Raw genomic sequence first — 26,977 nt, 5'->3', positions numbered from 1 at the left:
ATAAAATTAATGGTGAATTTCGAGATGATTTATGAACCTTGGATACTGGGTTTCACAATCTTATTATTATTATTTATGCCAACACAAAGGTTTTTTCGATATCAACCAAGAATGACGCATGGCACCAATTTTGTCGTTGTAACATAATAATATTTCATCCGAAATTGAAATTCTCCGCATTCATATATGGAAAATAAAATAAAAACCATTATTTATTTATTTTTCAAAACATATTACGTATATAAGTCATATATTTAATATTACCGATGAGTAATTTCTATTTCTAATTTTGGGACATGGGATTAAGGTAGTATTTTACGAAATAACGCCATTATAGCGCCATTTTCATAAAATACGCCCTTGAGGTAGTATTTTACGAAAATGTCGCTATACAAATTATTCAAATTATTATTATTATTATTATTATAAGGTAAACAAGACTGGAACACAAATAATAAATTTATAAAAATATATGTTTTTTTAAATAACCAAAACTAATACATGGCAAAATATAAAAACAATAAACGTGTGTAATAAATAAGCAAAAGAAGCATATTTAAAAGAGATAAATGAGAAAACATAAGGTAAGAAGTACATTTAAAATAAACAAATGAGAAAATATAAAAAAATGAGAAAATATAACGAATGAGAAAATATAAAAAAACAAGTTAAAAATAAAATATGAAGATGTGACTCAACACAACATGTTTATCTTTCCATAAAAAATAATATTTAATAATTAATATTTTTATTTTTTTATTATTTTTTTTATTGTGGGTTCAGGTTGTGGCATATTGACAGTAAAATTAAGTAACTAGGAGCTCTAAGTGAGTCTACTTATAAGGAGAGATTATTCTAGAATGACCCTTGCCAGGCTATGTGGGTATTTGCACGGTTGCGGGATGTTGTTCTCGCCACTATGTCAGCAACATATCCACATCCCTAACAATTTTGAAGGTTGAAATTAATATTTCTTTATTATTTTATTTTATTATTTCATCATACTTATTGCTACAGATTATAAATCACAAATACCCTCACGTAGTTTTACCATACCGAGAGCACTTTTACAATATTTATTTATAAAATTGTAATGAATATTTTTTTTTACTGACATGTTGGTGAAACTGTATTTTATACAATAAAATATATTAACTATATAGTTCTTTCCACATATCCTTTATTTGACCAATGACCGGATTTCATCGTTGCCGACATTACCAGACTAGTAAAGACGACTTCTCAGTTTACCTTTAATAAGGTTCATGCTTGAAAAATATTGTTCACTTGAATAAGTGAGTCGAAATGCCTTTCCGTGGATATTTGTACTGGAGCTGCAGTTAAAAGGTCTGCAGAAAAGCAGTGCCTACCCTGAATTACTGGCTTTACATACAAAAACATGACCAGTGCCTACTATGCCTTATCCTCACCATCGTGGGATACAATTTTATGTTGTTTCACATTTTCAATAAATTTCGCAACTTAATTTAAAAAAAAATTGGTTTGCAAAAGCAGATATGTCAGGGAGCCTCGATGCTTCTGTATCCAATTTGGGCATGCGGTGGGACAGCTTTCATATCCTCACCCAACCCTACTGCCTTCCCCTATTAAGTATGTGATGATAGTACATAAACCAAATTCTGTATTGTATACCAGCACTCCATTATTTAAACCTAATATTTCCTTAAATAAATACAATTAATACCATTGATACTAGAACACGTTGAGTGCCATGGCGATTTTCAAATTTTCGGTCTAAAAAGCCAATTTCTTTTAATGATATTAATGACGAAAATATTATTTTACTTCTTTTTTTAAAAACATTTTCCGTTCATTTATTTACAAATTTTCTGATCATGTAAGTAAACATTGATTTTTTGTTCTCTTCCCAGAAGCCATCGTATTAGCACTGATAAACCACGAATTTTATCGTAGCTGCACGTAAATATAGCAAGTAAACACAGTACGAGATAGCTCGTAGTCGGCGTACTATCTAAAAACGCAATCTACGACCTATCTCGTAGTTGGCAGTCAGCGTGTTAAAGAGTATTTTTAAATCTCACTGCAGTACCGTTCTCTGATGTATTAAATTTGGTTCAGATTATTTTATTATAGGCATATACATAACCTATATACGTTTTTGCAGACGATTGCATGTTGCGAAAATACCGTAAGTTAACATTTAATTTATTGAAACACATTAATCTTAATCTTGAGCGCATTAAATTTAATACCAAACCGACTCCCTAAAATCTCGTAAATAAGAAGCGACCAATGAAGAACTTTATAAAGAAGCTCTTTCGAAATTCCCAATCATTAAAATGTCAGCCGATATAAAATGATCTTAATCGATGTGTTAAATTCTTTAACCGTAGAACCAAATCCATTTTATAAAGGCCACATTCTACCGAAAGTTCAGGAATATAATACAATATATTAAAAATATCGTTTTTCAATGTTGAATGTTGAAAAAATGAAAAGTAATATGCTGTATGTTACAAATGATTTTAAGAGGAACACCGGCTCCTTTATGCATTCACCATATACATACATCAAATACAGGAGTTAATTTATTCATTCATTGATTCGGCACTTTGTGGCTGCCGAATGTACCCAATTTTTAATTAAAGTTTTACTTGTTTTATACCACTATTTCGTTAAATCTGCTGTGACACATATTTCGGTGCATTTTGTGGTGTTTTAAAATGATACGGAATGCACAAATACACGTGTATTAATAGATTTTTAAGAAAAAATGGTATTTACTAAGTAAAACTGAAATTGAAAATGTGAATGTTTTCGATAGATGTTTTAAAATGATACGGAATGCACAGAAACACGTGTCACAATAGATTTTTAAGAAAAAGTGGAAATTTTAATGCTTGAAAAAATGTTTAAAATGTTTAATTTATTAAACATTTTAAACATTTTTTAATTAATTAAAATTATGTTTAAAACCTTGACAACCAAAACTTTTTTCTTCTTTTTTTTGTTGTTCTGTTAATGAGGTTAGGGTAAACGATCAAAAAAAAAAAAAATCTCATATGGACTTTAGAAGCTTGCATACTGCACCCCAAGGTTTGGAAATAAAATAAAAACTTTCAATATGATCAAAGGTTTTCATGTAGGTAAACAAATTACATGCAATTTGTAACATATCCATGATTCAAGTCATTGCATTGAAGTCGTCGTTCAGCCTTGCCCTTTGAAGGGCATCGAACTTGCGTCCTCGAAATGATTAAGACCATCTCGATCCACTCTTTGCGATTTCGCTCAGAAATAATTTACACTTAATTTTTTTTAAATATGCAAATATTTATGTAAATAATAGATACAATCAATTATTTTTTGCATAAAAATTATACAAATAAGTAAAAAAAATCATCCTTAGAACAATTTAGAATTATAATTAAACTGAAGGATTTTACAGGGTCACGTGTACCTAAGGATACATAACATAATCGTATTTTTTTGGGATTCTCTTAGAACTGCTTTTATAAACACATTAATTTATATGTTTTATTTGTAAAATATATATGCATTTGAAATTATTATCGCATGTCGCAACCCTATGAAGTACGCTTTATAAGAAGATAAAAAAAATAATAAATAAAACACAGGCAATTATATTTCAAATGTAATAAAACTCCTTTTTACGTTTTAATAATAATTATTCCAACTATGGTAATTAATTAGAAACATGTAAGAGAGAAAAGAAGAGGATTATAAAAAAATATATGAAAATATATTGTATGAAATGTAAACGTGAAAATATAAAAACAGGATGATTTTATAATCAGATATGTTATTAATATTCGTAGAAATATACAAGGGTGTCTCTCAGTCTATAATATCCATTATTCATTCCAATCATATTCAAACCTCTTATTCGTAAGATTTTGGTCACAGATTCTCTCAAAATATTGTTTTCATATATTTTATCCTTTAAAACATTCTTCTTCTTATTAATCTCAAATAAGTAATCAAAAGTTTTAAATCAGAATTTGTCAATTAACACCATGACCATTATTCACCTTACCTGCTTTTTAAACAACTGTTTATGCGGTATGAAATAAATGACAATTTACTAACCAAACGATGCTAATGAGTCAATCTCAAATTAACAAGACTCTCTGAGGCTGTAAGAGCTTTAAAACAGACCTAAAGTCTTTTTTACTTTTTCTTTAACATAGTACAATAAAAACTTGATGAGATTGCTTCTTTGGATTCGTGGGTTTGATTGGTAAAGGTCACGTCATCAGAAAAATAATTACTTTTAATGCCATTTTTTTATATTTTGCCCTTGCGTTTTTGATGTGTCATATTTGCTGTATATTTTTTATTATCATTGCCACTACTGATGTTTATCGTTTGTATTAAACTAGGTTTTTATAGCACGGTACATTTATGAAGTGAATAACAGAAATCATCAAAATAATGGGGATTTGGGCAGGTAAAACATTTATTTGAGTTTTTTTAAGTTTTTTTGCGATCCTTAAAAATCGATTCGTGAATAGCAAGGATTAAACATTCCTTTTGTGGTGGTAACACATATTTTTTGATCACTTTAAATAATGGTAGTATGAAAATAAATAATAGTACAATGAATTATCCAGGGTTGTAAACTGATGGACTGTGTATAAAAGAATATCATGGGAGTATCATTGTGGAGTATGCGTGAATGTGCGTGCGTAATGATGTTTCTTGCATTTAAAATGTTCAAATAACGACATTAAATTGGCATACATTACTCCGTATCATTACTTCTGTAAAAGCCACAAATTTTAATGATTTGAAGACGGTAAACACTTTCGGTAATTTAACGCCTTACAGTTACGCATAATTACAGACTGAAAACTTCTCATAATTATTTAATGCCAAAAATAACAACAATTCATATTTATTAATTTTATCTCCGCAAATTACTCATTCTTATAATTATGTATTTCCTTACGGTACCCGAATTCCTTTTCTCAAAATAATCGCATTCCCGCAAGTTCCAAAGTTGTCTCAATTAAGTTTCACCAAATAATACGTCTCGCAAATAAAACAAGAATGAAAAGCACGCAAGTGAACCAGATCTGTGCGGAATGGGATATAAAAAATATAATGGCGGTCCCATAAATGAAAGCACAAACCAGAATTTATTCAATAATGATCTCCATATTGAAACTTTCAATCGTGCCGTGCAAAAATTTAATGTCCAGCGGAACCCGAAGCCGTAATCTGGTTTACATACATACATTGAATTTGGGTATTGAATTTCTCACATTCAGTAAAAAGATACTGTATACTGGTCAATTTTTATTTAAGACTCCCATGAGAATAAGATGAAGGATAAATAGAGAAAAAAATACTGAATTGCTACTCCTTTAAATATCTACTGTTACTTAAATAAACGGATAAAGGATGTGCAACAGATCTATTGCATATAATTAGTGTGGGGTAGATGAAGTTCAGATCTGTGACGGGAGTCCTTTATGATCCAAAAATGCTAGCCAAGCTTAAGAAAAAAATCTAGCAAACAATTGTCAAACCCGCACTCCTCTATAGCTCCGAATGCTAGACGATGTATAACACCTACTCTAGGCAATGAGAAACGGCTGAAATACGAATGCTTAGATGGTCAGCTGGAGTGTTCCTCAGAAGCAATATAAAGAGTTCACGCATTCGTGGAAGCCTGAGTGAATCTGACATTAATAGTAAGGTAGAGGAAAGGCAATTGAGATGGTATATGCACACAGGACGTAGAGAACCTGAACATATTGTAAACCAGACGATCGCCATGGATCTTTCTCGACATCTAGAGGAAGACCAAAAAAAATCATGGATGCGACAGAAATAAAACATGATTCGAGGGCATGGTCTAGGTGACTTCGTATATGATACAGAGACCTACAACCAGAGGACGAGAAGAACTGACCCCAATAGTCTACAAAGACGATAAGTTGGGGTAGAGCCAGGAAGAAGAAGAAGAAGAAGAGAATAAAGTGAAGAATAATTCAGAGACAGGATTGCGTTTGAATGTACTCGTATTATAGTTGACAAACCATCTTTATTTAGCAGAGACACTTTTATTTGGATGTATGCAAGATCCTAACCGGATTATTATACATGCTGGAAAACGTCTGAATTCATGATTTGAAATTTTTATGTAGCTTATAATTTTAGTAGATTATTTTATTCATAACATTTTACTGTGAACACACTAAAAATATTTTAAATAAAATAAATTAACGTCCTCGACATTATAAATTAAGTCACTATATAAAGATCCATTGAGTCTATATTCACAAAGTTAATATTATGATCGTCATTCATTTTGGCACATACTTGCTTGTGAATAAAATCTTTTCTTACGCAAATCGGTTTATTAGTTCACAGCAATGGGGCAACCATTCATAAAGGCAGTTTTTTATCGTATGATTATATTCGGTATATAGTAATATCAAGGACAGGTTTTATATGAAACTTCACACGAAGCAACACACCTGCGAAAATTATTATAAGCCTCTAGTATGTGTCAGACGATTTTTTTTACTCTATATTAATTAACGTCCAATGGGTAGTCTACACTTGGTTGAAATCGTAAAATATAGAAAACTTATTTTAAGCAACTCACTGATCCAGAGCAGGTGTGAATTATTATTTATATATATATATATATATATATATATATATATATATATATATATATATACATATATATATATATATATATATATATATATATATATATATATATATATATATATATATATATACATATATATAATCATAATAAAATAATAAGGAAAAATAGTCTGGATGCTGCAAAGATATTGCTTCTTTGACGGACTGTGAGTTTGTGCATTTATGAGATGTTTGATTTATGATCAAATAACTTATTGATTTACCACTCTTTGATTTGCAGTGGGAGGTCGTATACAATTGTCTGATATTGGCATGTGTTTCTTGAAAGAAAAAATATTTTATTGTTTTCCTGTTGCAATGTCAATTTTTAGTTATTAACAATTATGTTTAAGCGTTTTTTTCTAATGTTTCTTATTTAATATTCGAACATTAATTTTCATATTTAAAAAAAACTATGACTTGTTTTCACCTATTTTTCCTTTACATTAAAATTTTTTCTTGATTTTTCAATTTTTTTTCCCAATTATGTATTGTGTTTTACGTCATTTTCAGTAATGTATGTATTTTATATTATTTATTGATTCGTCATTAACTTTGTGGAATGACATGTTGATTATTTTAAAAAAATTAAACACTTGAATATACCACTTAATGAGTTTTATTTATATAAATATATATATATATATATATATATATATATATATATATATATATATATATATATATATATATATATATATATATATATATGTATATATATATATATATATATATATATATATATATATATATATATATATATATATATATATATATATATATATATATATATAAAAAATTAAACACTTGAATATACCACTTAATGAGTTTATATATGTATATATATATATATATATATATATATATATATATATATATATATATATATATATATATATATATATATATATATATATATATATATATATATATATATATATATATATATATATATATATATATATATATATATATATATATATATATATATATATATATATATATATATATATATTTAAATATATTACTCACAGATATTTTCATCTTCTGGTAAAAATTAAAACATGTATTTTATATTTATTATACACCCATGCACAGGCTATTTGAGTAGGTTTTTTTAACGTTTGCTTGTATGATTGCTCACTATAGTCAACAATTGATTAACAATATTTTTACTGGATCATTTTTTGGAAATTGCAATTATTCGGTCAAATTTGTATAATATTTTAAGAAAATTTATAGGATTTTTTATTTATTTTTATCCGTACATAATTCATGCATATAATGCCTATCTATAAGTTGAGGTTTCAAATAGATATGGTAAGCGTTTGCAAGGAATATTTTCATGTGATTGATTTATAGTCAAAATAAACACAAAATATCTTAAAAAAAACCTTAATGTATTCATTGTGTAAGTTAATATTGAATATTTGAACCAGTATTTTATTTATATTTTTTATATCTGAACGTAAATCTCACGATAATCGACTGATTTCTGTGTATACATAAATAAAACAAAAAATGACAGTCAATCAATTTTAAGTTTTATTTTTATTGTTGTTATGAACTAGTGCACGTGCAGAATGAATCATTTTTTTATAAAACGATTTCTTGGCGTTGAAATGTCAATAAACTCTATGACTTGCCACAATTTGGCACAGCATTTTCAGATAAATACAATAATAAAACAAAATATCATGGGTAGACAATAGTTTGAAATTTAATAATATTTATTTTAATTTTATCCTTTATTTTTTATAAACTAACTAACTAACCATCACGCCGCTTACCACAGGGGTATGCAGAGAGAATCGAACGCCCACCACTATGTATTTGCAAACATTCATCGCCTCTTCCACATTCATGCATTTCCTCATACAAAGCCGACGATTATTACGACTCCTGACCCGGCCGCTTTCAAGTATTTGATATATCTGATTGTGCCAAATTTTCCTCGGTCTTCCTCTGCTTCTTTTTCCAACTACATTCGCCTCATAAATTTGTTTATTTATTATCCAGCTTATAATTTGACCAGATTATTTTATCGTGAACACACTCAAAATGTTATAAATAAAATAAATTCAGATCCTCGATAGTATAAAACAAGTCACTATATTAAGGTCCATTGAGTTTTTATTCACAAAGGTTATATTTTGATCCTCATTTTTTGGCACTAACTTGTTTGTGAAAAAAATATTTTCTTACGCAAATCGCTTTATTTATTAACACAGCAATGTAGCAACCATTCATAAAGGCAGTTTTTATCTTATGATTATATTCGAACTTTTCTTGATTTTTATTTTGATGATTTTTTTTTACCTTTTGCCTTTTTGCAGTTTTTTCATTAATTTTGCTGAAATTCCAATTTAAAATAATAATATAAATTAATATGAAAATAATGATAAATTTGTGGAAAACGTGTTCTAACCCTTGATTAATTTCATCACTTAAAAATAATTGTAACTTTTTTTAGTGTTTATAGTAGTTGTGATATTTATATAAAGCATTAATATTTTATATTACTTTTTGACATCTCAACATACTTAAATGGAGAACAATATGGATGTCTGGGCTTTACAACCGTCTTAGGCTTGGTTAAGTGATCACTTAACACACATATTCTTCTTTATCCACATATATTGAGATGTCAAAAAATAGTAAAAAGTAATAAATGTTGATAAGTAATAAATATCTCCTTTTTGGAGATAATCCAGATTTATTTTGACACACTCAAAATGTTGTATATTAATATTTTATATATTTGTGTTTCAGATTCCTTACATAGTCATACAGAAAAACAAAGATACGATGGTTGGTTCAACAACCGAGCACATCCTGACTGGGGAGCCGTTGGTAAGTTTAATCAATTATTAAACTATAATTTAAGATCATTAAAAAAAATATCTCATTACAATCTGTATTCAGATTTACCTTTAATATTTGACCTATTAACAAAAGTCTAAAAGATTTAGTTTCTTGAATGTTTTCCGCAGATACTTTGGCACATTTTTTAAACTTTATAAAATTAATTAACTTTGTTTTCACCACTTTTTTTATTAATACACTTTAACCTACCGGTTTCGACAAGAATCTTGTCATCATCAGGGTTTATTTTAATTTAAAAACATTAAATACTCTCACCAAAAACTTCCACACACTCCGTAAAAATCGTAATAAACCCTGACAATGACAAGGTTCTTGTCGAAACCGGTAGGTTAAATTGTATTAATAAAAAAGTAGTGAAAACAAAGTTTATTCATTTTATAAAGTTTAAAAGATGTAGGCTGATACCTCTGTATCTTAACCTTATCCAGTTGGAACTATAATTTTTCTAATAAATTATCGTTGCTTTGTATTCCTAGTGCTTAAAATCAATTTAAACGTAGACCAGTTTCGTTACGCTTAAAAATACAAATACAAGATTTTTTAGAAAAACCCTAATTTCTTGCACGTTCGTTCGTTCGGAACGTCAGTTTTTTAGTTGGTTTCGGATAATGCAAATAATTTATATTTGTCCGCCTCCGTGGTGTAATGGTATGCGTGTTTAGCTGGAGTTTACGGGTTCGGTTCCCAGGGGGGGGGGAGTGAAATAAATATTTGTGATTTTACGCTCTAATATTCATTTAATCATTTCATATAACCCTGAAATGATCCTTGCAGCGAGTGATCACCTTGCAGTTATGTAAGTAACGATCAAGATAACACTGCGTTAATAGGATGTAGTGCCCTATGCATCAATGGATGCGGATAAGGGTTAGAAAAAGAAGTAGAATTGATTTTTACAATTTTTTTTCGCTTACTGATCAACATTAGATCATAATATATTATTATATTTTATTTGTCGGAAATGTCAAACACATGCCATCCGTATGTTTGAAAATGCTAAAATTAATGATACTTGTGATTGATCGAAGATGAGTAAAATAACAGAATGACGTTTCTTTAATACTTTTTCATCGAATAAACCTATTTATCATTTATTTAAAATAAAACATAAACTAGTGCATCTGGAATATTGAGTGATAGATACTTTCACAAATATAAATGACGAATTACGTATAAGAAGGTATTTCTAAATAAATGATAAAAATGTATGAAATACAGGGATATAAATAAGTATTTTGACGGTAAAAAATGCATTACTCAATTCTCTAAAATTATGATTTACGTTTTACTCGTATTGTATAAAATTAAATTTTAGTTACACTGTTGATAATTAATAACGAATTACGTAAATTCTAAATCATTATTTATTAATTTCTAATGGCAAGGCCACGAGCATGTCATATTAAAAATATATCTGCGTTTGGCAATCGAGTAACCAGGAATGAGGAAACGTAAAATCCTTGAACAATCGTCCAAATCATTGTCAAAAGTATCCTAAACAAGTCGGCTGTCCAAATTTAAAACACAGTAAGGGACATTTTTTTGTAGTAGGCTTTTTTTGCATTTATGGACTAAGTAGACTCTACTTAGTCCAAAAATGCAAAAAAAAACCTACTACAAAAAATGTCCCTTACTGTGTTTTAAATTTGGACAGCCGAAGTGTCCTTGCTTTTATTCTCAATCTGAGATTACAATGTATTGCCAAATGGGAATAAAGTCCAAAAAGTAACATAAGTAATCACTTAAGACAGTTCAATATAATATTGTTAGTAATATTATTTTTTGACATCTCATCAAAGATGAAGAAGAATATGGAAGTCTGGGCATTTACGGGGCTTACGACCGTCATAGGCTGGTTTGAGTGATCACTTTACACACGTGTAACATTCACCAATTCTACCCATTATTGACAACCACACTACTCAAATTCTTGGAAGTTCTATATATATGAAGCAATTTAGAAACTTTGTTCTTGAATCACTAGAACTTCACTAGAGACATCTATTGGTGAGATGTAAAGAAGCTTTTTTATTAAGCAGAAACTCTTATATTAATATGAAAATAACTCCTGTAATTGGAGATAATCCAGATTTTGTGAACAAGTATTTGGACACACTCAAAATATTGTTAGTAATATTTAATATTTTTTTAAATTTATATTTGAATATGTAAAGCACTAACTTTGTGGCTTATTGTAATATATTCTTTGGGAAAATTGTTCTATATTTTACATTTTGTCAGTCGTGTTAACCTTAATCCCATGTCTCTAAACGAGTAGTGGAATTTACTCATTGGGAATATTATATATGTAGCTTATATGCGTTATATGTTTAAATAAATAAAATAAATGAATCAATAAAAATATAGCTGTATTATTTGGAGAAATAAAATAACTTTGTTTTTTTATCCAGTCACTTTTATTAATATAAACCAACTTGTTTCAGCAACAACGTGTTGCCCTCTTCAGAGTTTGTTTTATAACACAAACCTTGTTAACCACTATAAAATCCTGTTGTTATAAAACACATTGAAGAGGGCACCAATACAAAACACATCTTGTTATTTTACTCATCTTCGATCAATTACAGTATCATTAATTTCAGCCTTTTTTAGCACACGTAAGTACACTTTTTAACCTACCGGTTTCGACAAGAACCTTGTCAAAATAACATTTTGGGTTTTTTACGGAGTGTATGTAAGTTTTTGGTAATGGAATGTAATTGAGTATTTTAATGTTTTAGAATTTAATAAACCCTGATGATGACAAGGTTCTTGTCGAAACCGGTAGGTTAAAAAGTCTACTAATAATAAAAAAGTGGTTCAAACAAAGTTGTTTGATTTTATAAAGTTTAATGTTCATTTCCGTCACTACTATATGGCTAGTTTTTCTAATAAAGAAGGGTAGGCATTGTTTATGTGCCTTTACGGAACGCACGCCATTGCCGATGTGTAATTCTTTAGTTTATCTATATAACTGAAGTTTGAAAACTATTATTAGACCTTTCCTTTTCATTTTTTCCTTGAGATGATAGGTCACTATATTCGATTGTGCACCGTTATCTTGATCGTCAATTACTCAAAGGCAAGGTGATCAGGTTAATTCTATAGATCACATTTTAGGATAAGATATTTATGTAAAAAAATAACATTTCTTCAAAACGAGAAAAAAACTAGAACCGTTTATTTTAGATAAGCATCTATAAGTTGTATTTTACTTTAATAGTTTAACATTTTATTACCTTATAGGGTAATTATAAATGATTCCAGTTTAACTAAATGAAAAGGTAGGTATATTAAAAATAAAAAAAATACTAGACCAAATTCAACTGCAATATGTCAATGAGACCATTATTTTTGTATCGTATGGAAAAGGAAGTGAAAATATTGATAGTAATAAATGGATGACCTCTTACTTTCATAAGAGAGAACTCGCAAACATCCATTTTATTATGCGATCGGCCGCGCAAGGGGTCAGACATATCTCATTGCACATTTTTTTTGGAATATACATATATTAAATAAATTTTTTTTTCAACTCCATATCTTTCAATAACTCTTTGCTTTTCAAAACCAAATATTTATTTTAAAGAAAAACTATTTTTTTCATTACAAAAACGGTGTTTTAAGTAAAAAAAAATAATTACGGTTAATATTACCTCGGTTAAAGAAAATTTAATTGCGATTTATCTTAAATTGGGCCTTAAAAATTACGGTTATAATTACTTAATAAAAACTTAATGATTACTTACAATTACATAACAATTACGATTGAAACAATTTTTTTCGATGTGTCAATGTTTTGACAGTATTTAAAACTACTTGAGACGGTGAATTGCAAACTACAATTTGCAATTAGAACATAGACAATAAACAAAGATCTCAAAAAGGTAGGTACTACGATAAATTATTTATGAATTCTGGTAACTTGATGAATCAGCATCCTGAAAGGTAACGTTTGTTAGAAATTCAAGTACATACGGCTTGCTGAAGGTTACTTTCCAGGGAAGATGATGATTTGAAAAAGATGAAGGTAGAATACATGAGATGAGAATCTGCAAACGTATTAATTGTATGGACTCGCAATCAATATTTTCATTGACATAACAACCCAGATCAGCGATTCTCAAACTTTTTTTAGCGACCGAACCCTTTTGAAATAATAAATATTTTAAAACGTCCTAAAATAAGAATAACATTATGTTTTGTTTATAATAAAATAATAATAATTTTATGAAAATCATACAAGAATAGGTATGTTATACGCTACTGACTTCTACAACAGTATGCAAAACAAGACACAATAATACAATACCTATTCGTAAAAGCTTAATTGTTTTTTTTGCAGTTTTTATCGCAGCATTATTGTATCGCATGAGTGAAGAAAGGATAGTTTGACTAATTTATGAGGCGAATGTGGTTGGTAATAGAAGCAGAGTAAGACCGAGGAAAACTTAGCATGATCAAGTATTTCAAAACTTGAATGTGGTCATGTCAGGAGTCGGAATAATCGGCGTGTAATGTATGAGATGTATGAATGTGGAAGGGGCGAAGATTGTGTGCAAAGACAGATTGGTGTGGCTTCCTATTCCCTTTGCCTACCACTGCGGGAAGCGGCGTGATAGTTGGTTAGTTTGTTAGTGTATGTTAATAATAATAAAAATTATATAAATAAACAAAACCGGTAGTGGAGCAAATTCAGCGTTTGTGAACAAATATTTACATTACAAGGTTAAAATTTTAACAGGTTTTGTGAATTTGAGCACAAATACATCACATAATTTTTTGATATCTCATCAAAGATGAAGAAGAATATGGAAGTCTGGGCATTTACGGGGCTGACGACCGTCATAGGCTTATTTAAGTGTAATATTCACCAATTCTATTCTATCATTTTACACACGTGTAATATTCACCAATTCTACCCATTATTGACAACCACATATCTCAAATTCTTGGAAGGAAGTTGTAAACAAAAACGTCAATTATCAGTGGCGAATTGAACTGAGCCTCGATGAAATTGTGAATGTTTTTATGCCTGTAATATAATATGTTTTAGATAAGATTGATTTAAATATCAGTAGCCATTGAACTTTCAAATACCCTAATACATACACGCTAGAAAGAAAGGCAAACATTGTAAATTAGCAACATATCGACGAAATGAATGTCCCTTTGATCCATTACTATTTTTCCGAATGGTAGCTTACCACGTGCGAGTATGTGGGACGTATGTTGCACGTACAAGGCTTATATGGAAAAAAAGAAAGTATAGACGTATGTCGTCGTAATTCACTTCCACAAGCTTGTAGAAGGTCAATACAGCAATCAGATATTTCCTTCATTTGTTTCACATTTCCTTATCGCTACCATAAGTCATTTTGCAGCTCAAAATGCTATTTAAATAACGATTATTGCAAATCGATGGTTATACATTAGAAAATATAGAAGATAATTTGGTATATATAAAACATAGTATTAAGTACATTCCAAATATCGAGACTATCTGTGTAAATGAAATATTTGTTTTTTTATTTATTTTTTTTATTAGAAAACTAACAGAATATATACAAAAATAACATAAAAAAAAAAAAATTAAAAATAAAATTCCATTTACAGGATTTCACTTAAGTAATCAAAAAATATAAAATAAACTGTCAATTACATAAAAGTATAAGTTTAAAATAAACTTACATTAAATGTATTTATCAAAATTTTCTTTATCAAATAGTCAAAGAGACAGTATTAAACGAAACATTGTTGATATCTATTTCATTAAGCATTACATTGCACATATCGCAGGCTCGATTTAAAAATGAATTTTGGTAGAAATTGGTGTGCATTTTGTTTCTGGTCTTTGCTCCCGGGACTCTTTAATTGATGAGTAATAAAAGCTCTGGGCAATCTACATAATTAATAAATTGAAAAATTTATAATGGAAAATAAGGTTAGCAGTGTTCCTACGTGTTACGAGCGCGGGTAAATTCATAAATTCAACCATCCGTCTAATATTACAATGTGAATTAAATTCTGATTGTATAGATTCTATTCGATTAATGTATTTTTGTATTGGGGGTTCCAGACGGGAGATGCAAATTCTAACAAATTCAAATGCTAATTTTATATATTAAAAATCATTGTTAACATTGTGGTATGACAATATGACACTCTCCTTATATCATTTCGTTCGCTTTAGGTAATACCATTTAAAAAGTGATATTACAAGAAGTGAACGATGAATGATGAGGAGAGGGAGTATTTGAAATTACGGTTATGAATATAGAATTCGAAAAACGTCGTAAATTCGTTTTTTGTAATTCATAATATTTTGAATATCTTTGTATTTATTGTTCATAAATTCTGGATTTGGGGAGCAAAATAGGAATTATTTATATCAAGATTTTTATTGATATCTCAATACAAATGAATAAAAATAACTAACCAAAAAAATATCCCAGTATGAATAAAAGGAGAAAAGGGTTTTTTTTAAAGATTTGATCTTGTAAAGCTAATTAGTGTAGAAATTTAGTTGCATATTGCATATTTCTAGCTACAAATTAAAAAAATTGTCATCAAAAACGTAAGCTGGAAGGAAAAATAAACCGAGCAAAAGGATCGAATACCATCCCAATTGGGTTCCCGAAAAAATAACAGCACCCATTCGCAATCAAAAGTATTTTTTATGTATAGATATAATGATATAAAAAATATCATATCCTACTGCATTTATAATTGAATTTATGAACAACAAAAAAAACTAATGCAATATTTAAAATAATACAGAGTCAATTACGAACCGACGTCGATAAAATCTCTTGTCTTCATATTTCATAAGACTTAATTACAAAACACTACGAATAAATTAAATATACAGATAGCACAGGTTGATAAATCATTATCTTGCTGGTTGTAAACAAAATATGATAACATTTCACAGAAGAAAAATGGTAATTGACCGTTTACATATTTACAGTGGCACCTACACACATGACGAAATACAGCGGCAAACTTAAGATAATGGTAACGCTACATATTGGTTTAAAAAATGGTTCAAAGATACGCCTGTTTGGTTTGGGTATGTGTTTAAGTAATGCAACAGAATCCAATCGATAAATAATGTCAAACGCTGAATCAGTTTCTTAATCTGTGAACTAATTAGGTCACGTAAGTCTAATACTACGGTTATGTTAATTGGTAAATCAAAATATGCGAAGCGCTCATTTCTCTCCATGTATGGGGCCAACAGAACTATAATTAAAGTCACCGAATTAGAATGAACACGCCTATTATACGCTGTTACTAATCACAAATCACCAATCGGTGCTTTGGAACACCCATCGGGCGATCTGTAATAAAGTTTGTATTTGATGTAATTCTGATCCTATGTATGTATACATTCTTAAGAGTTATGTAACGTTATCAGAGGTATTCGACGTCAAATATCACTTAGTTCTTCGGTCTCAAAAGCACGATGGACTGATCAGATAAAGGAGGTAACGCGATCCTCGTTTAGCGCTGTCTTGAATCGTGTATCAAGTGCAAGATATCTCAGATCACCACGCTCAGGACTGGGCAATATATATATTCAAAAAAAAACAGCTTTAAGTGGTAACTTTATATACTGTGATACATTCGCCAATCCACGCACGATTTTTTATACACATTACTTCAATTTCTGCATTCAACGTGCAAATGTAATTGGTACCGTCTGTAGAAATTTAAATAAAGCAATTTTGTTGAAGTAAATCGCATTACTTCAACTCATACATTTCACGTGAAAATGTCATTGCTACCATCTTAGAAATTTTATAAAAAGCAATTTTATATAAAGCAATCCATTATACATGATACTTTTGTTTTTTTGTTTGTTTTATAAATAACATAATCTTTCCGAATAATTTCACATACGAGGAAACGCCTGAAAATATTAATTGCATTAGAATACCGCAGATCCAAATCGTCAATGCAGTATTTGTTTGAAAGTGGTGAATTGTAACTGAGTGTTACAATTATATACCTATTTTAAAACAGTTTTGTTTTTTCGCAAGTTTTAATGAAAGTAGATTATAAATTATCCACTTAAAATGAATGCAGATTATAAATTATCCACACACGTATCAACATATAACTAAATAATAATTTATTAATAACATGATTTCTTTATTAAACTACACTCAATATATATATACTAAAAATATTAATTTCATAATAAGTAATGAATAATTAAGAATATTTATTACTCATGGATGTTTCACTGAATGAATTAATTTCTTAATAAGTTTTTTTTTCACAACACCCGTTTCGCATGAAAAAGTGTGCAAAGGCCACTAAACAATTATATCAAAATAACTTTAAATCACAATGTATTTAAAATTTAATGATGACTATATTTGAAATGTGATAACTTGCCAGAAATTTTTACTAATATGTGGGAGTGGGTGTTTGATACCAATTACTGTCTTAATGTAAATACGTTCTAATGTAAATAATAATATTTTTTATTGTTAAAGTATGCATGCAATATATAAAGTGTGATTGCGATGCTAGGACCACGTCTGGAGTCAAAATTAAGGAAAGTTATTTTTTAATTTTTTAAAATTTTAATACGTTTTTCATAATTACTACATTCCTGACATTTGAAAGTCGTTACTAATAGGTCAAACGTTTAATTAATTAAAGTACTTCACGCCTTTCCGGTAAATTGACTGTTAATTCTAGATCACTGAACTTGTTTCAATGTACAATGTAATACGAGACTATCGTAAAATCTACGACGTTAAGAAAAACTAACTTTACAAAAAGCATTTTTAAAATAAGTGTTTCGTTTCTTGAATGCTATCCGCATATACTTCGTGGCACATTTTATTAACATTATAAAATTAAATAACTTTGTTTTAACTACGTTTTTATTCATACAATTTAACCTACCGGTTTCGACAAGAACCTTGTCATTATCAGAGTTTATTAAATTCTTAAACATTAAAATACTCTCATCAAAAACTTCCACACATTCCGCAAAAAATCCTTAATGTTATTTTTATAATTCAATGCGTAGCAACCCCAGATTACAACTAATGGAATCACCCAAAAACAGTATGAAGCCGCGCACGCATACGTAAAGTGGAGAACACTCACAAAAAGCTACTGTGCGGAATTTTTAGGAACAGAAATTGGAAAAATATCAAAAATAGGACTGTTACTTCAATTTAATTGATTATAATAATATTTATTTAAATTTTGTTTTATGGCTTTTTTAGTTTCCAAAATCTCATGCAATGGGTTTACTTTTATAAGTGTTTCGATTTGGAACTGTTTCAGCGTAATATATAGGATTTTTAATGTGGTATATCACAATGGATGAAACACGGATCCATCGCTTTACTCAGGAGTCATATTCGGAAATATCTAGAAAGCCCAAAGTGACCAAAAATAGATATTTTGACCTGCGTATTTTGGGAATTACATGAAAGAAAAATTTGCAAAAAATCGACCATCGTTTTATCAGTTATTCTACTAACTTATTGAGTGGTGGATTACATACGTTGGTCAAAGATATGTCCATTCCTCGAATACTTTCCCGGCATTTGCAGAGATTGTTACGCAAACTACTAACGCACATGCCTATGTCTGATGACGGTCGGATTAATGGAATTACATTATGATGATTCATCGTGTTCATTGAGAAACTCTACGAAAAGGGTAATTCGAAATCGTTATATTCTCGTCAATGACATTTATATGCTCGCATTTTTCAAATGATTAGCAACAAATACAATACAATCTAGAATTTCTTGTTAAATTGTAAGACGTCGAAAATCATTTAGATTTACATTTCAAGTCCAAACTAGCAAGTTTCTACAAAAAAGGGATTGAAAAACTATCCGAGAGATGGCAGATAGTCTAAGATAATAGAGGAGAATAAATAAATAAATAAAGGAGTAATGTAAAAAGTCTCATGCGAGATTTATGTTAAAAAATATGTGTCAAATAAAAATAATGGATTTATTTTCGGTACCCCTAATAACAAAACATTTATTTTAAAATTCTTTCAGACTATTTTTTATTCTTCATACATTCAGGCATTTCATCATACATTTTCAAACCCTTATAATAAACAATTTTGTGACTCGTATACATATATGTTCTGAACCATTATGATATATTTTCAGTAGAATGTTTTTATTATTTATTAATTGAATTGCAAAATGTTCGCCTTAAATACGAAGGTTGTGCGTGTGTCACCGCAATAACCATGCAACAATTAAAAATGTTTCACATTCTAAGCAGTTCCGTCATCGATCTAGAAAATTCCTTCGAGTTCCGGTTTCTTTTAGGGGCCACCATGAATGTTTAAACAAATTATAAATGGTTGCAATCAATATCCTTTGCGGGATTTCCTGTGACGAGGGTAAATTTTATAACATATGCTTAGTATTATAATCAATTACTTATAAGTTACCCACTAGTTTGTTGTAAGTAATGCAATCATGTGTGACGTGGCTGAATTATATAATGTATTGCGTTTCTTTTTTGACATTTCAACAAAGACAAAGAAGAATATGGATGTGTAGGCATTTTAAGGACTTACGGGGCTTTCGACCTGTAATAGCTTGGTTTTATGATCACTTAACACACGTGTAACATTAACTATTCTATCTACTATTGACAAAAATACTTCTCTATTTTTTGCAGGTTAATACATTTTAATTTTTTTATATTTTTTAAAATGGCCACAAAAGTTTTTTTTAAATAATTTTAATTAATTTTTTAGACAATTCTACTTTTATAATCCTAAAATTAATAACGCAGTTCACTCCAATACAGAGACTAAGCTCTTGTGCTTGGAGAGTGACTTACACTTATTATTTACTGCTTATGTTTGTTGGTAATATAATTTAACTTAATTTTTTTTTTTGTGTTTTGTATGATACATATACATATGATCCATCTCATGACCTTCCGTGATTGAGTTCACAACAGCCATCTTCAGAAAGCTTTTATTTATTTTTAATTAATGTTTTACTTAGTAAATACCACTATTTCTTAAAATCTACTGTGACACGTGTTTCGATGCATTCCGCATCATTTTCAAACACCGAGCTTTTATTTATCTAGTACAGGTCGTTAGCCCTGTAAATGACTAGACTTCATATTCGTCTTCATCTTTATAGAGATGTCAAAAAGAAAGTAAAATAACTCCCAGAGAAGAAAGAAACCCAGATTCGATATTTATATAAGTATTTGTTTAATAAAAAAAAGTGTTAAAGTTACTATTTCAACTAAAAATGATGCTTGAAGGAAAAGAAAAAAATCGATATAATTTAGGATAAAAATAATAAGCAGTAGTTAATTTTTATAAAGTTAAAAAAATTAATTCTTTTGGTGTTCAATATTGTTGTCTTCTTGGTTTTTCATTCAGTTTTAAAACTATTAAAAAAAAACTGCAATTCGCATTAAAATGCTTGATCTAAATTCGTCATCGTTTTTATGAAATTATTCAATCGATTTGTAATAACGTGTTAACAAACTACTGATAGCTAAATTTATAGCAGTGTCAGAAATTTTATCTTGGCGAAAGCGAAACCACAATCTATTTCAAATATGCATTAAGCTCATTAAAATTGTCGCTTTGAGAACAAGCTTCTGTAATTCGAGCACAATAAATTTATCAGTAGCCGCAACTGATGCAAAGGAAATTTATTACCATTTAACATTAAATACGACGATGTAACTAGTAGTCTTCCGTGCTTCTAACAAACGTGCTAAAAAAAGTTTTTTTACACATCGCTCACTCCTTTCAACAACGTCATTTATCAAAAAACTTGATTTTTCAGGAGATCGTTTGTAATGTTTAAAAATATAATAAACTGTATTAAAAATGAATGTCAAGCCACTTATTGAACTTTTTACTATGCAACAGATCTTTTTAGGTAAAACCTGAATGTTTTTCTCTATTTGAAAAATATTTAGTATATTTAAAAAATCATTAAACAATACATTTTCTTTAAAATGCAAAAACAACACTTTCTGACCTGTAGCGGATAAATATTATGTTAAAAATAGGCCACTTTTGCTGGGATATAGTACATTTCTGGGCATTCCGAAAACATGCACAACTGAAAATTGACGATTTTCGATAAATGACGTATTTGAAAGGAGTGAGCGACATGCATTCGGTTTATGTAACTAATCAACAAACCATCACGCTATTTCTCCGTATGGGTAGGTAAAGAGAAAAGAACGCCACATTATTCTGTTTTTGCAAATATTATTCGCCTCTTCCACATTCATGCATCTCCTCATACATACCCTTCGATTATTTCTACTCCCGGGCTGACCGTTTTCAAGTATTGGACATACCTGATCTTCTCATTTTTTTCTCGGTTTTCCTCTGATACTTTTTCCAACAAAGGTCTAGGAGGATAAAAAATAAAAAAGATCGCTTAAAATTTTTTCAAAGATTTAATGACAGAAATTACTTCCTAGAAGTCTTTTTCTTTTGCGCATTGATATTTTTGTAAGTAATAGATTTACTTTAAATGTAACTTCGTTTTAAAATCACTTTTCATAGTGATTTAAAAAAAAAATTGTATTTCAATTATAAAATGAAAAATCACAATGTTTGTACTTCAAATATAAATTATAATAGATTTAATTGTTCAAGCACGTATTGAATAAAATACGTTTCTTCAAAACAATATATTCCGTATATTTCATCAATATAACTCTCATTACATTAAAAAATGTCCAATTAAACTCGATTTTTAAGAAAATAAATAATTCAATTATTTGCTTTACGCAATTTTTCACAACGATAATTGCTGTTTACTATCTAAATCAATCCACAGTTAGAAATATTTAGCAATTATTTGTAATAGTAAATAAACAATTTATTCAAACACATTATAATTAAGTTTGTATAAAATTACACGGAAAAGACAAAATGGTATATTGACCAGATATTGATTTTTATCGTAATACCACGAATGCTTCAGTTTATTTTTAATGGATTAAAAATTGATTTAAAGGTAAGTACAAACAATAATTGTCTTGTAACCTATTATTACCCTAGTAATGCGTGCAGATTAACACTTTTAACCGGATTATATGTACGTGTAGTTATTAATGTTGCACGGTGTGAAGATTAAAATACTTAAGTTTTTTTTTTAAATTATTTTTATTGTTAACTTAAGTAGGTGCGTATAAAATATTTCTCTAATTATTTAATTTGTCCCCCTCCGTAGTGTAATGGTCAGCACGCTCGGCTACCGTTCTGGAGGTCCCGAGTTTGATTCCCAATGGGGGATATAAGTGATTTTTTCACTGTCATATTTATTCAATATTACCCTGGACTGGTACCTGAAGCGGAGGGCTGATCACCTTTCCTTCATGTGTAAACGATCAAGATAACACTGCGTTTATATGACGCAGTGCCCTATGCACCATTGGGGTGCGGATAAGGGTTTTATTATTATTATTATTTAATTTAGTAACAAAAGTAAAAGTTGTTGACTTTGTGTATTACAAAAAGTAAACAATGGATGATAAGGAGAGTGTTATATTACCAAACCACAAAGTAATCAATGCTTTTAATATACAAAATATAAAAGTATAAGTGTTTGAATAAAGTATGAATGTTACCCACTTATACCTAAGAGGAATATTTGAAACCCTTTCAAAACAACGTTTCACTCGATAACTTTATAATCATTGAGTCGACATGATGCAGTACACTATGCACCAATGATCAAAATAAATTTTATAAACAATAATGAAATATTATTTTAAATTGATTCGAAGTATTACGAGTACCTACCTGCATTGTATGACTCGTGTTTCGATACATTCCGCATCATTTTCAATCCCTCAATTGATGTTGGAAAATAATACGGAATGCATCGAAATACGTGTCCGAAATACATTTTCAGAAAAAATGTGGTATTTACCAAGTGAAATTAATTAACGAAAAAAAAACTATTAACATTTTTTTTAAAGCGCTACGAGTTACTTGAAAATATAAGATAGTCTCTCAGGGAAAAAGTGTAATATTAATAAAAATAAATTTAGATACTTTATATACCGTATTTAAGTAAAATACTAGCTAAAGTGCGCTTTTCTGTGCCATTGTGGCAACCCACAACAATCGAATGAACGAGCATAATCGAACACCCAAACCGAGCTCGGCCCGAACAGGAACCAGAACGTCACATTCCGTCACCGCCCGTCCAGTGATCGACACGTCCTCCGACTGTTCTCACATTAGAATCACGCGATTATTCTTAAATATTTCTTGACTGTAATTTTCTAGAACTGAATAAATTTGTGTTAAAAGTTAATCCGCTTTCATTTTGCTTCCCTTCTGTTAAATTAAGTTGGTGTTCAACAAGAACCCATACCATAAAACAGCAATAATTATATATGTGCAGAACCATACACCGTTTTGACGTACATCTTGTTTATGAATGTTGAAATGACAAAATAAGTCAAGTTTCAAAAGGTAACCCAAAGCTGGAGTGTGAATTAAAATTTGAATATTTTTCAATTCACGCGGCCTCCATAATAGACCTGCTGATATATTTGACAGGTGAGAGCAATAATTTGTCCGGTAATACATCATCTCGCTCGACGTGCAATCGTTATTGTTCAGAATTTCATCAATCTGCTGCCAAAACAAAGCAAAACGCCGATTCGACGACATGCCTACTTTACATAAACGCGGTTGCTTAACACGAGAAAATAACGCCTTCGTGCCATTCGGCAAACTGTGTTACAGAATGTGTTTCATGCGTTAGAAAATAATGACAATGTTCGGTAGATCGTTCAATCATGTGTTATTTTACAACATTTTGAGTGTGTCCAAATACTTGTTCACAAAATCTGGATTATCTCCAATTACAGGAGTTATTTTCATATTATTTTTTGACATCTCATCAAAGATGAAGAAGAATATGGAAGTCTGGGCATTTACGGGGCTTACGACCGAAATGCCCAGACTTCCATATTCTTCTTCATCTTTGATGAGATGTCAAAAAATAATATGAAAATAACTCCTGTAATTGGAGATAATCCAGATTTTGTGAACAAGTATTTGGACACACTCAAAATGTTGTAAATAAATTATCTGGTCAAATTATAAGCTTAATAATAAAAATGAAAATGGTATTTTCTGGCGTTTCTCATGTGTGTGATTATAATCCGGGATTCGGATCTCACATACTAATATAAGAGTTTCTGCTTAATAAAAAGCTTCTTTACATCTCACCAATAGATGTCTCTAGTGAAGTTTTAGTGATTCATGAACAAGGTTTCTAAATTGGTTCATATATATATAGAACTTCCAAGAATTTGAGTAGTGTGGTTGTCAATAATGGGTAGAATTGGTGAATGTTACACGTGTGTAAAGTGATCACTCAAACCAGCCTATGACGGTCGTAAGCCCCGTAAATGCCCAGACTTCCATATTCTTCTTCATCTTTGATGAGATGTCAAAAAATAATATGTGTTATTTTAGTTTACACATGTAGATTTTATCTTATTTCGGCAAATATGATAAATATGTTGTCAACTTGTCGATGTAAGATGATGTATCAAATAAAATTATTGACGACCTCGATGACATGAGACATGACACATTAAATACATTAATTTGGTGATTTAAAAAAATATTTTAATTAAATTTTATTCACAACTAAAAGTTTTAATAGTTAATTATCCATTAAATACAAAAAATTACACTTGAATCAGACCAGTTTTTTGAGTTTATTCATGTAGACACAAATAATTTCAGTTTTTGATTCGGCAGTCATTTCTGGTAATACCTATACATTTTTAATTTAAAATTTAAATAAGCTAAAGAAATAGTTTTGGAAACTAGGGATGTTCTCATAAGTAAGTGAAAAAACTAGCTAAATATAGTATTTTCACCTGTTGATGGCAATATCTATAGTTCTCGAAACTTATCGTGTTTACATGAATAAACTGATTAAAGAAGTCTTATACAATAGAATAAAATTAAACGAAAAGTAGCATAATGACGTGTTACATTATGCGGTACGTTTACTAGATTAGCTAATTTTTACTCTAATGTATGGAAGTGAAACATGGAGTTGGCAAAAGAAGGATGAAAGTAGACTGAATGCAGTCGAAATGCGATCTCTCAGAAGAATGTGCGACAAAACGATGTATGATAGATGTGCGAATAGTGAAATAAGGAAGGAATGCAAAGCTGAGATAAGCATTATCGATAAAATTAAGAAAGGTGTGTTGAGATGGTTTGGACATGTAGAACGAATGAGTGAGGAAAGAACGGAAGACAAATTTATGAGGCGAATGTTATTGGGAAAAGAAGCAGAGGAAGACCGAGAAAAACATGGCACGATCAGGTATGCCAAATACTTGAAAGTGGTCAGGTTAGGAGTCGTAACAATCGGCGGGTATGTATGAGGAGATGCATGAACGTGGGAGAGGCAAGAATGTTTGCAAGGACAGAGTGGTGTGGCGCTCTATTCTCTCTGCCTACCCCTGAGGGGAAGCGGCGTGATGGTTAGTTATTTAGATTTTTTTTTTTCAAATAAATCTTCAAGCAATTCAAAATAGAGATGAATAAAATTTAAACCATTTTAAAATATGGCAACAAATCTCGAAATGCAAAGTTATTATAAATGCTGGTTTTGAATAATCAGGACAGCGATTTTTTAAAACTATTGTACATAAAACATCATCAATTTTCGTTAAAAGTATGCTCTGTTTCGTCGAAACATAAAAACAAAAGGATCTGTCGTCTCAAGGGCGATAGTCTTTATTTATCGATTTATAAAAATAAGCTTTTTATCCACACTATCTGAGCACACACAAAGGCAGGCATATGATAAATGATATGTACCATGTAAACAATAAATAGGAAGTTCTCATTAAACGCTTCAATTCATAATTTCATCTTTTGCGACAGCGGAACGAAATAATTATTTGATTATTTAACCTGTGACAGTTGACGATTTATAATTTTTTACAAGTTTGTTCTCAAACAAAAGAAAAATATATCTTGTGATTTTTATTATTATTTTCATGAAAAGGTTTACATTATACAAACGTTTTACTATACTAAACTTACTTTAATTAAGCAGGTAAAAACTAAGATAATTTTTAAGAATTTGACCATGAACCTTTTTTTTTTATTTTTGAAGTATTTTTTCTTCAAGAATTGTTTTTATTATTTTTCCCCATTTATGTTTTATAATAACACACGTATAATGCAAATTAATTGAATTTAAAATTAAACTTTTTATTTTATTTGATGTCATACATAATTGTTATACACATAAAAAGAAATTAATAAATGAGTACATTGTGAATGAAATAACTAAAGAATTTTATAAAATTTCTCAACTTAATAGCAATATATCGCTCATTTGATGTAACAAAG

At 29.4% G+C, this 26,977-nt stretch overlaps 1 protein-coding gene across 2 annotated transcripts in view; it reads left to right on the top strand.

Annotated features, from left to right (window-relative positions):
- The window catches only part of Duox (dual oxidase), a 160,697-nt gene that overhangs the window by 50,076 nt on the left and 83,644 nt on the right, over window positions 1-26,977 (top strand). For both annotated transcript variants that reach the window (XM_088275010.1, XM_088275009.1), the window contains exon 3: window positions 9,445-9,525. In XM_088275010.1, coding sequence (XP_088131136.1) covers window positions 9,445-9,525 — 81 coding nt within the window. The remainder of the gene's footprint in view (window positions 1-9,444; window positions 9,526-26,977) is intronic.

The sequence above is a fragment of the Brachycentrus maculatus genome, unplaced genomic scaffold (assembly GCF_059751285.1).
Source record: "Brachycentrus maculatus isolate JH-2025_06_01 unplaced genomic scaffold, ASM5975128v1 h1tg000757l, whole genome shotgun sequence".
NCBI lineage: Eukaryota > Metazoa > Arthropoda > Insecta > Trichoptera > Brachycentridae > Brachycentrus > Brachycentrus maculatus.
The sequence above is the reverse complement of the archived record's forward strand: the minus strand, read 5'-3'. Positions and strand labels throughout refer to the sequence as shown.